The sequence below is a fragment of the Anabas testudineus genome, chromosome 8, assembly GCF_900324465.2.
Source record: "Anabas testudineus chromosome 8, fAnaTes1.2, whole genome shotgun sequence".
Classification (NCBI taxonomy): Eukaryota; Metazoa; Chordata; class Actinopteri; order Anabantiformes; family Anabantidae; genus Anabas; species Anabas testudineus.
In genome coordinates this window covers 3,743,965-3,755,893 of record NC_046617.1, presented here as the reverse complement: position 1 = coordinate 3,755,893, position 11,929 = coordinate 3,743,965, and the positions used below count along the sequence as shown (strand labels likewise).

At 40.5% G+C, this 11,929-nt stretch overlaps 1 protein-coding gene across 2 annotated transcripts; it reads right to left on the bottom strand.

Moving 5' to 3' along the window:
• Nucleotides 1-382: 382 nt before the first annotated feature.
• On the bottom strand, nt 383-11,032 carry tnnt1 (troponin T type 1 (skeletal, slow)). Of its 2 annotated transcripts, XM_026347426.1 has the most exons (15): nt 10,475-11,032; nt 6,560-6,587; nt 6,445-6,458; nt 6,271-6,318; nt 5,957-5,974; nt 3,826-3,846; nt 3,412-3,433; nt 3,242-3,302; nt 2,049-2,165; nt 1,781-1,858; nt 1,486-1,599; nt 1,283-1,392; nt 860-950; nt 718-758; nt 383-606 (listed from the first exon to the last, which is right to left on the bottom strand). In XM_026347426.1, the coding sequence occupies exons 2-15, from the start codon at nt 6,583-6,585 to the stop codon at nt 561-563; spliced, it is 807 nt and encodes a 268-aa protein (XP_026203211.1). In that variant the 5' UTR covers nt 6,586-6,587; nt 10,475-11,032; the 3' UTR covers nt 383-560. The 2 variants fall into 2 exon arrangements, with proteins under 2 accessions (XP_026203211.1, XP_033181976.1); XM_033326085.1 differs by lacking the exons at nt 3,826-3,846; nt 6,445-6,458; nt 6,560-6,587; nt 10,475-11,032 and having other exon boundaries at nt 6,271-6,297.
• Nucleotides 11,033-11,929: the final 897 nt, after the last annotated feature.

The window sequence follows — 11,929 nt, the reverse complement described above, 5'->3', positions numbered from 1 at the left end:
TAATGCAATTCTAGTTAATTAAATAGAAATGTAATCATGTATGTACGTCTGTCTGTCCATCCCATTCTTTTGAAGACCTGGAGGGAATTTCTCCACACTTCGACCCAAAGACGAATAGAGACAATACACGGTCATGATAACTTCTCAACTCATGCCCAATCCTCCTATTCTAGTGAAAGCGATATCAGAGGAACGCCATGAAAGAACTTGTTTAAAGGTCAAAGGCCACTGTGCCCTTAAATGTTTTTTTATGGGGTATGCAACTCCTTATCTCTAAATGATGTTATCTCATTACATCTGGATCAAACCACTCAGACTCTTCTATGCAGAGGCAGAACCGAAAAAAAATAAATAAAAAAAACGAGACAGATTCTAGTCAAAGTAGAGTGCACATAGTTTTATTATCAATACATCTCATCAAAGAACATTCAATATGTTTCACACACACAGAAAAGGCCAACAAGTGGCTCTGGTACTAGAACAAGGAGATGAAATGTCTATTTCCTATCCTGCTTTCCTCTTTTCCTATCAATCTATTCTTGGTGTCTTTTCATGCCGCTTTATTTCCAGCGACCACCCACTTTCCCTTTGCCATGGCCCTTTTTACTGTAAGAGGAAGAGAGGAGGAAAGGAAGGGAGAGGGGGGTTAAGAATGGTGCAAGAGGAGAAAGACATTAACATCAGTTTGTCATGTGCTGTATTAAAACTAATACTCACAATTTCTGAGCATGTTGGATTCTGTTCAGAAGCACAATGATCTGTGGGAGGCAAGCAAAAAGAAACAAAACAGATCAGCAAGTGCAGTGTTTGTACCAGCTGATGTCTCAACCTGGAGTTTATAAGAGCATCACAGAAGTACCTCATATTTCTGGTGTTTCATGTGCTCCATGTAGTCAAACTTCTCAGACTCCAGCTGGTAGATCCGGTTCCACATGTCCTGAGCCCTTTGCCTTGAAAAAGCAAAAAACAACGCAACACTGAGACATTACTCAGCCTGTTTGGATCACATTGAAAGAAATCAGATTGGCCGACAAGCCGTTTTGGACAGCTCAACAAAAGCATAGCTTTATGTTAATGCTGGGAACCTCTTCAGGTTTCAATGCAACTGTTATAGTGAAAGATGTGCCATGTTGTTTTGAAACGAAAAGTGATTTGACACACAGGACGACAAAGGCTGGCTTTGGATTTCTCTACGTCAAATTAGCTCGCAGTTACTGCAAAGTAATTTTAGTTTATAGCTTGCTTTAACTACTATACTGAAATATAATTGGTGGAGACTCACTTGAGTGCATCCTCCCTCATACTGTCGATTCCTAGTGGCTGCCGTCTGTCAGCCAGAGTCTTCTTTTTAATCTCTCTGCCTGTTAGACGCTTGCCCTTCCTCGTCTCAGCCTGTGAAAGAACAAACACAGCCCCCAGTCATCCTCTGTATCCTTGTCTCCTCCACCTAATCAATCCCACTGGTAAGAATAATAGCTGTCTGACCTTGGCCAAGAAGCCTCCAAAGTTCGCTCCCATGCCTGAAAGCACTTTCTTCTTCTTGGCTTCATCATCAGCCTTCCTCTTGGCTTCTTCTTCCTCTTTTCTGTGACGCTCCTCCTGACATGTGGGGGAATTTTATGCTACATGTACACTGTACCATACCATACCATATATAAATGACTAGACAGAATGGCTTTACATAGTTTGAGAGGACACGGAAAGACAATTACAGTGTTTTAGTCATCAAATAAGAATATTCAATGATATGATAGTTTGTGTGTATGTGTGTGTTTTTTACAGCAATTCTGTTCTGTCTGTCCTTTTCCTTCTCCGCTCGAACCCTCTGGATCTCAGCTCTCTCTGAGCGGCGATGCTCCTGATAGGAAGAGAAACAAAAAAGCAGAAACAAAATTCCTCAGGTTGAAGGAGTCTAATCTTTTAAAGAAAGCACTGAAGCAGCTCCCTGAAGTTAATTCGACAAACATAATGGGCAGTGTGGGTCAGGTGTCCTGTTCATGTTTCTACACAGGTTTTATTCAGCAGTGTAAGTATCAAACTGAGTTTACAATTCGGTCTTTGAGGGCGATGAGTTCTTCTTCATCCTTCTTCCTCTGCTCAAAGTGGACATCGATCAGAGTGTGCAGCTCCACCAAGTCCTTCTCCATACGCTTTCTGTGGATATCCTGGGGGAACAGAAGAGTGTTTATTTCTGTGTACATCACAGAAAAAAAGGTTAAATGACACATAAATCTGTTTTATTCTGTGTTTGTACCCATAATTTATCCAGATCCAGACATTCTTTTCAGTTCAGGCCCAACTTAGAGGTGTTTGAATTCTGTATATACGCAGAACATAAGTGGTACAAGTATAGCTCCATGTGCTGCACCATAGACTGCGTGACCTTTGTGTAAGTTACTTTGGGTAAAATGTTGGCACCTGAACACAGACTGAAACTGAGAACACTGCTGCTGGATAGACACCTAACAGTTTCCCTCTGCTTAAAGTCAATAACAGAAATGTCAGCTTATGTCAGAGCGCTCGGCTTCCTCTAATTAGATTTTTTTAATTTGGCTGTGTTTCCACCAGCTGTTTCTTCCTCTGGTCACTGCCCTCTCACACATACAGTTCTCCTGCACTAACCACCCCCTCCCTCTGTGGCACATGACTCCCTGTTTACACCTTATATTAAGATGCATCTTGTGCAACTGGATCACAAGTGGAAAGCCAAAATCATCACGGTTCAAATGCATGCGTGTCATTACCACATAAAACATAACATAACAACTGTGTTTGGGGATATCATGTGGGCCAACAGGGTTGGCTGCACAGTCAAGCATGCACTCTCCAAAATCATCATCTCTCACTTTGAATATATATTTTTCTTTAATATCCTTATTGAGGACACATCAGAATGAATAAACATTTAAATAATAAAAAAAAACCCATCCCAGACCACCTCAGCAGGTGGTTTGTGTAATCGTATTCCAGTCTGTCTTGGTGGTCATTTACACTTAAATTTACCACTGTCCACTTCTGCCAGCATTTAAAAATCATGTGTAAACTGGTTCACACATTTGTCCCCATTACGCCTTCTTTTTCAATGTGCTCATGTATTTTAACAAGCCAGAACCTTTCCCTCACCTCCTACACTTCTCAGTGAATTTGCCTTTTGAAAGCTTGACAACTCTACTTTCTTCGGATATCTGACAGCTGTGGGCCCCTGATGATTTACAGATTAATTTCTCTTTCCATTACTCACATCGAAATCGACTCTCTCTCCCTCAGGAATTTTTGGAGGAGCGAGTTGAGGCACCATAGGTCTTGAGAAAAGTAGAAAATCATACAACTTTAATGACAGGATGACATGTTTGACTGAGCAAACACAAATTGATGCAACCATTTAACATTAAATAGCATGACTGAACGTACTTGGGTTTGGGGCGCTCCTCCTCTGTTGATGATATAAAGGAAAAGTAAGAACAAAATAAAAGATCACATGACTGAATAAACAAGAAAGGGCATTTTGAAGTAGTTACAGTAATTAAGCCATTTGTGTAAGTGAAAGCACAGCAAGCAAGAAAACAACAATTTTATTAGTTATGAAAACAGTGCAAGGATGTTGTTTATGGCATTATGAACACTTTCCAACTTATTTACTGTTACAATTGTACCAAATGTATTAGGCCAATCCCAAAAATATTTTAATAAAGAAACAGATTTTGTGGATCAGATTTTTATAAGTCAGGTTATTAATTTAGGGACAGGATGTCCTACTTAGCCAACATAGTGCTGGGTTGGAGGAGTTTTACTCCTTCAGGAAACCACACTTCTACAGTTTCTCACCTTCCTCTTGGGCATCTTGATCTGATGGACCAGCCACATAATGAGAGAATGAATGGTGAAGGAAGGGTAACAAAATAATGAATGGAGCAAACAAGGAGGTGTTAATGGTGGGAGAAAAGTAAGAAAGCAAAAAGAATAGGTAGAGTGGAGGAGAGCGTGTGAGGAAGAAATGATGTCATTAAGTATAGGAGTAAGGAGGGAAGGAAACCCATGAGACCCCATTAAACCCAAATAATATGTAAGAAACACGGTGAGAAAGGAAAGAAGGAAGGGAGAGGGGAATACAAACAGTCAGAAGAAATGGAGGGAGATAAAAGAGGAGATATAGAAGTAAAAAGGGGAAGAATGAGATACAGAATAGAAAAAGAAAAGAGGAGTGGAATGATCGACAGAAGCACCAAGTTAATATCTGATTCTGCATCTGCAGCAAGCTAAAACAAATAGTCTGACATTTTTGAAAACACCCTTATTTTCTTATTTTCTTATTTGCAATGACATATCACTGTCATGCATTTATGGCAAATATGAATCTGAACCCAGCAGCTGGTTAACTAAGCTTAGCACATAGAAGGGAATCAGGAACAAACTGCTTTAGAGGGACTAGTACCTAGTGAGCTGATTCCCTATTTCCAGTATTTGTGCTAAGCTAAGCTAACTGGCGTCTTTACTTTAACATTTATCATTTTTCTTTTTTTTATTCTTTTCGGAAAAGAAAAAAGTGTTTGTTTAAAAAAAAAAGTGACATTATTGCTTTATTTCCCATCATGCATTGCGAGCCACACTATTCACTGACTCACATGTCTGCCATCAACTGTGGCTGCTGGGAAGTAAAGCTTTGAATCCTTTGTTGACATTCATTATTACATATTGCACATATAGGTAATTTTGTGCATGTACATTTCATACTTCAACTGAATCAAAAACTATTTCTAGAATTATTTTGCCCGTCAGATGCTCCCAAAGTCTGTGGAGCTTCAGCCCTGCTCAATCCTCAGGATTTCGTGTAAAACAAAATCTTTCATTGTGTACAATATGTGCACCTCTACTGTAATAATGATGTAGCTGTAGAAATGAACATAACATTGCATTTGCACAGCTTTAAAGGTAAAACACACACCAAAATAGAAACGGTGTGTCATATGTATAATATTTCTCTCCCTGTGGACCAGTCTGCACTGGGTGAATTTCTCAAAATGAGCGACAGCTGCAGTACGACTCCAGATCTAATGAATCTCCTCTATCTCCAGGACAGACAGATTCGCCCTCTACAACATCAACCCAGCTTCTTGTGCAGGCACTATTCACATCTTGTCTTGACTATTGCAGTCATCATCATCATCATCTTCTCCCTGAATATGCTTTGAATTTTGTACCTCACTATTGAGTTGCTTTGGATAAAAGCATCTGCCTAAATACCAAAAGTAAATGTAGACAGATATGACTTTCTGACATGTTTTAGTCAGTCACTAAGCTTCTCCTTCTGAATCAGCTAAACACTGGAAGAAGATCAAGGCTGAGTATTAGAAATGTGCCTTTAGAACTGAATTTACACATTGCGCACTTGGAGAATCAACCCTAGCATTATCTTTTTAAGTGGTTATGGCTATGTTAACAAATCGTTTCCTGTTTCCCATCCAGCAGACACGGGGGGAAGTTGGTGTTACTTTAAAGTTGTGTATTAAGTTCATTACAGAGCTAGAAAAGCAAACCAAGAACCACTAAAATAAGCAGCTCGCTGTTGAATTACGACAGTATAATTGCTATGTGATAATATGGATTACTGCAGCTAAATTCAGCAGGTCATGGAAATATCACATTAGATTTCTATTTTGGCTGTTTATACCTTTACATCACTGGTTGCAATAACACGTAATGAGCAATGCAGTAAAACGTTCACAATACTGACAAAAGCATGATTAAAATGGCGTGTTGATATGTTCACATATGACGCTTGAGTTTATTCTTACATATTGAAAGCAAAAGCCTATTGTACAAGTAATGATGGCAAAAATACAAGTAAAAGAAATATCTAATTGAATCCTTCTCCTCTTATATCTAGGTATAACTCTTTCCCGCCCTGGCTTTTATGTCTTGCTGTAATTGGTGTGTGACCCATTATGGTGGACTTTACCTTGGTACCCTTGATGCTCTGATAGCCCGGTCCGGCATCATCAGCCGAAGGGAAAGCGGGATAGCAGGAAAGTTGATAGGTCACAGTTAGTACAATGTCACATGTAACAGTAATGACCAATGAGAGGGGGAACGACAGCTGCGTTATCAGGGAGCTTCTTCAGACAACAAGGAAGACATATAACACCTTTAATCCGTCTTTCTGTTTGTTCAATACATACAGTACGAATGAACAGCAGGAGGTGTGACGACTGGCAGTGGTCCTGTCATTTAGCTACATGTGCTGTCCACTGTGGGAGTCTACCTGAACCTTACCTCCTCCATCGACCTCCTCCTGCTCCGCCTCCTCCTCTTCCTCAACCTCTGGAAGAAAGGAGACTCAGGAGAATCAGTACAATTTCTTGTCTCCTATACTGTAACGCTTCATTGATGTTGATCATTTTGTGTGTGCGAGAGACAAAATGTGTGACAAATATGAAATGAACTTACCCTCTGTCTGCTCTCTGGAGACACACGGGAAAGAAAATCCATTAAAATCAAAATGCGTCACTGACACCAGAATGAGCAGAGGTCAAGACGTAACATTGACGGACACTGCACTTACTCGTATTCCTCTTCTACATCTGACATGGCTGCAGTAAAGAGAAACAGATGGGAATTTGTGAGACGCACAAGTGATTAAGAGCTGTTGGATTTGGCTTTGATTATTTTTGTGACTTTTAATGATTACTTCAGTGTCAATTATTGAGGACAGAAATGCTCCTTTAACACATATGGGACAGATGCTTTGATTATTTTATCCTAAGGATGTCGATGTTTGTCAGTCAGTTTAGTCTCAGCAGTTAAACTTTTAAGTGTTCGTATTGTCAGCCAGAGAGTTGCAATTCCCTCGGCAAACACACCGGTTCATGACAAGGTGTAGTATGCTTGAAAATAATAGCTGAACATTTCGTGACTTTCACTTTCTCCGGACATTCATGGTCCTTAGAGGAAAATTCCTAATGTTTAATGACTTCAGTGGCTAAATCCGTCATTTCATTTGATGCCCTGCTTATTTGAATGTGAATGTGTTTATCTGCATAGTCCCTGATAAAACAACCCTGTGAAACTTTATTCCATGTAATGAAATTGCAATAGCAGAGTGGCTAACTAGACAGGCAGCCACAGATATCCAGAGGACGTCAAAGACTCCTCTCTTCAGCTGTGCTTTGCCCCACACTGCTGCCAGCACAGCTGTAGACTGTATGATTGTAAAACTCGATCTTTCACTTCAATTACTGGACATGTACTAAAAAGGTTTCATTGCATGACAAACACACAATCTACTGTATGTAAAGACTTCCGTCATAAAAAGACCATCTTCAGTGTTTTACAACACTCACACTGAAACATAAATGCAGCTGGAACTCATGAAGGGTCATCATAATCAAAGCACAGGTGGCCGCAGTCGCTGTCTGCCTGTGATGCACAAGAATAGGGATGGACAGTGTGCTTTAAAATGGTATTGGCTATAAATTGTCTCTCTGAGCTGCCATTGTCCTGACATAAATCCACATACAGACTGATACGCACAGGGGCTGTGCTGACACCCTCCTGGACGGGACGTAGGGAGATTGATGAAGTGTGAACAGGTGACAATGTGACAGTTAAACACAGAAAGACCAGGAGAGATAGAGTTTCTCTCGCTTTCTAGCTTCCCCCCCTCTTTTCTCCCTGTCTCTTCACCTTTGTCCTCACTTCCACTTTCTCCATCTCGCCTCTGACAAACTAGATTTACTTTCCAGGAGTGTACAATTAGACGTTAACAGGGCGTGTGACTGTAGGTTTTACATTGTAAGAGGACACTTAACAAATCCACTTTGACAACTGGTTTCTCAGTTTGACATGTTCACTGAGAGACTGACAAGTGACACAATAATCCGAGTCTGTCATCTGAGCCTTTACAAAGGCCAAAGGTCAGTTTTACTCTGTGTGATTATTCAAAATTTCAAAGAAGAAAGAGGTTGCTTATAAAATGCCACTTATGTGATTATTTTACTAATGATATGATTAACTATTGTCCCCGCCCCCCTTTATTGTGTCAGAACATACCGTGCCCTTACATTTTTTCTTCCACTCTGTCTCTCTTTCTGTCATCAGGTAGAATTTATAGCAACCCTGTGACTGTGGCTGAATTTATAGAAGCTGAAAACTGTGTCCTCTCTCTCCTCTGTCTGTTGTCATGTGTGGTCCCACGCCAGACCCAGCTGCTTGGCATCGTCGGACACCATAAGTTTCCAATCTCCCATGTGTTATTGATCCTCTGGAATGGTCAAGTCAGCCACTGCATTTTCCACTTCAGTTTCAACATGTAAATCAAAATCAAGTTCAAGTTCCAGATTTAAAAGACTTAATTATTATTTCTTCTTTCTTCTTCAAAGAAGTCAAACAGTTCAGTATTTGTGGAAATGAATATACTCTCTTTCTGAGGTTAAATAAGAAGATTGATAACATTTTTGTATGTGTATGCAACCTAACAAGAAGCTCATTTACATATAACAACCTGAATACTTTATCTGATCAGCATCAGAAGTTAGGGTATGTAAAGGTAAGAGCTATGGTGCTGTCAGCGCGGACAGCAGACAAACTGCCCATTTGGAGCTAAATGTAGAGCGGGTGTAGGGTTGAGGGGGGATTTCAAAGAAGAGTCAAGTTTCAGTAGGCAGTAGGCATAGGCCTTAGCAGGGTTAATTTTAGTCAAGGACAATATGTGTGTGGAGTAAAGGAGAAGGGCTCCACAAATATACATCATCAGGGTTAAAGAGAGGCTGCTGTGGACTATTAATATAAGACAGAAAGGAGACAAGGGAGTGAAACAAGTTGTTAAAAGTGGTGCTGTGACAGTGACAAGGCTACAAATGAAGGCGGACGCTAACTGTAAATGACCCCGCCCTCCACACATTACTAACTGCAGATTTATGCATGCAGACACCTGTTTTGTCAGCTCTACTTTCCTCTGAGTGCTAAAGTTAGGTAGTGTGACCTCAGGCTTTTAGCATTTGTTTATGTGTTTAGCATTGACCATAAAGGAACAAAGTGAGGTGCAGCAAGCAATGCCCCTGCACACACACACACCCCCAGTCATGTCTCACTATGCTAGTGATGGTACTTGATGACATAGTGCATTCTCTGGCCTCTTACCCTTAGTCTAACCGTCACAATTAAATGCCTAACCCTCAAAATACTGTGAATACCAGTTAGGATGTCCTCACAACACCAAAATGTCTGCACAGCAATTGTATTTCAACAAAACCTGTCCACACAAAGAAAATAAAGACATGCACAGAAGCTCATACTAGAGCTGCAAAAGCCTAATGAGCCTTCAGACACATATGATAGCGAAGGACGTGCAAGCTGGGTAACAGGGTTGTGATGTCTGCACTCAATCAAACAGAAACAGCCAACAGCTAAATAACTTTTAGACAGTTTCCGCTATTTCCTCAATGCTTTTACAAGGGTATTTAAAACTAAGCATGTGGAAACAATTTGGCACACTTAATGAAGTCAGGGTGTCTTGTTAGGGCAGTGACAGTTCTCATTTATCTCAACTAATCCACATTGTACTGAACTGTGCAACATTACACCACCATTGAATTTGGTGGCCCACAACCAAATGGCAAAGCTATTGTGACCAAATATATGTATATATTTGTGTGTGTGTGTTTGTGTATTAGTTTCTTTATTAGAGTACAACTATAAAATAGAAAAATTTCTTAAACACAGTATTTAAAACACAAGAGTATTGTTTCTGTAGAGCAATACGTAGAGGTCAAAGACAAAAGGAGTTAAACTTCAGTCAAAATGTTTTCTTTGCAGGACCAGAAGAAATCCAGCAAGGACCTGGCTCTGCATCTAGCAGCTTTATCTGGATGCCAGAGTGATCCTACCACAGTCCAAAGAAACTTGATCAGGAATGACTTTATGGACGGACACCAGCCAAGAAACCAATCTGTGTGATTCTAGTTGTTCTGAAGTAAAAACTGACAAATACATAGACATGACCTTCATAGCATTGGAAAAAAACGAATCTAATGTTGGCATGAGACTTATGCACATTACTTTATATGTTTAATGGGAGGCGATGTGTTTTTTCCTTGATGGTGCATTCACAGATGCTATGACACCCAAGTCCACAGCTGAGAAGAACTAACAACTTATACGACTGCAAAATCACATTCAGCAGATACAATGCACATAATGTGTCCAATGACACTACTAGTACTTGGTGTTTGACAACACTAAGGACGTTTTTACAGTTAAAGGGTTACAAGTTAACAGAGTGTCCTTGAACACACCAACAAGCCAGACTTTTTCAAAGGATTGAAAAAAAAAAGCTCAATGTAACAAAGTGTCCACTAATAGAAGAGGATAATGAGGTGAAAACAATAACTGCCTGATAAAATCAATACGTTAATCTCAAACGTGCTGCTTTTATTTCATATAGAACAAAACCTGAAAAGGACTAATCAGACAGACGTACCTGTATGAAGATGAGTTATCACGAGAGACAGACAGAGGGACAGACAGGACAGTGAGTGGCTATTGTGCAGAGACTAAGAGAGTTTTATACTGAGTACAGTGTGTGTGTGGTAATGTGTGTGTGTGTGTGTGTGTCATCTGAATGACTGTGTGGATGCATGCTGCGAGCATTACTGAGCATCCAAGTATACAATACAAGAATAACTGTGAGTCTGTGTGAGCAAATGTGCAGATTTGTGTGTGTGTGTGTGAGAGAGAGAGAGTGAGTGTGTGGTCAGGGCTGAAGGCCACATGCAGATTAAGTGGAGGCAGAAAGATGAGCACCTCGCAGGATTAGGGAGAACAGAGGGATGACCTCAGTGGACAAATGGAGGGGTGCCACAGGGCAGGTGGAAAAGGGGGGTGACAAAATGTAGAGTAGGGTGTGACAGATGGAGGGAGACGGGACTAACACAGGAGAAACTGGAGGAAACAAAGTGCAAAGACTGATGGATCTGTTGTTGTTGTTCACTTTTGGACAGAACCACACGAGCAATTTCATCCAGCTTCTGGCCCTGATTAAAACTCCAGATGCTCAGCAGATAAAGCTAAACCACTGTGGTACGGATATTCTCATCCACACATGTGGACAAAATTGCTGGTACCGTTCCGTTAAAAAAATACAAAAACAAAAAAAAAACTAATGAAAGTGGCCTGGACAAAAACGAAAGTACCCCTAGACAGATGTACAATAATCTGACCACAGGGACGTGTTGAACTAACGTGTCCTGTAATAAGCTTCACAGGTTTCCTCACACTTGTAATCATTCAGTCTGTCTATTTAAAGGGTGAAAAGTGGACACTGTGCTGTTCATGGTCTGTACCACACTCAACATGAACCACAGGATCTTCATGCAGATTGATGTTCTGTGACTACAGTTGGGGCTGCTTTGCTCCATCTGGCACAGTGTTTCTTAAATCTGTGCAGGGTCCAATGAAATCTCTAAACTTTAAGGCATTCTGGAGCAAAACGTGCTGCCCAGTGTCAGAAAGCTTGGTCTTTGTCACAGCTCATAAAAAAACCACACAGCTGAAAAACACCCAGGAATGGCTGAGAACAAATCATTGGACTATTCTGAAGTGGCCGTCTACGAGTCTAAATCACACTGAACATCTGTGGAAAGAGCTGAACCAGGAGAGGAGTGAGGAGAAGGCTCACTTCAAACCTGAGACAGCTGGAGCAGCTCGCTTGTGGGAAGTGGGCCAAAATACCTGTGGACAGGTGCGGACGTCTCATTGTCAAAAGGTTGTGCAAAAAAATATTAAGTTAAGGGCACCATCATTTCTGTCCAGGCCAGTTTCCTTAGTTTGTTTTTTTAAATGATTCTGTTGAGCCACAACTCAAAAGCAATGTCTGATTTTCATGAGTTCATTTTTAGTCATTTTTTTATTTATTATTACCTTTGTGACTTTTTCT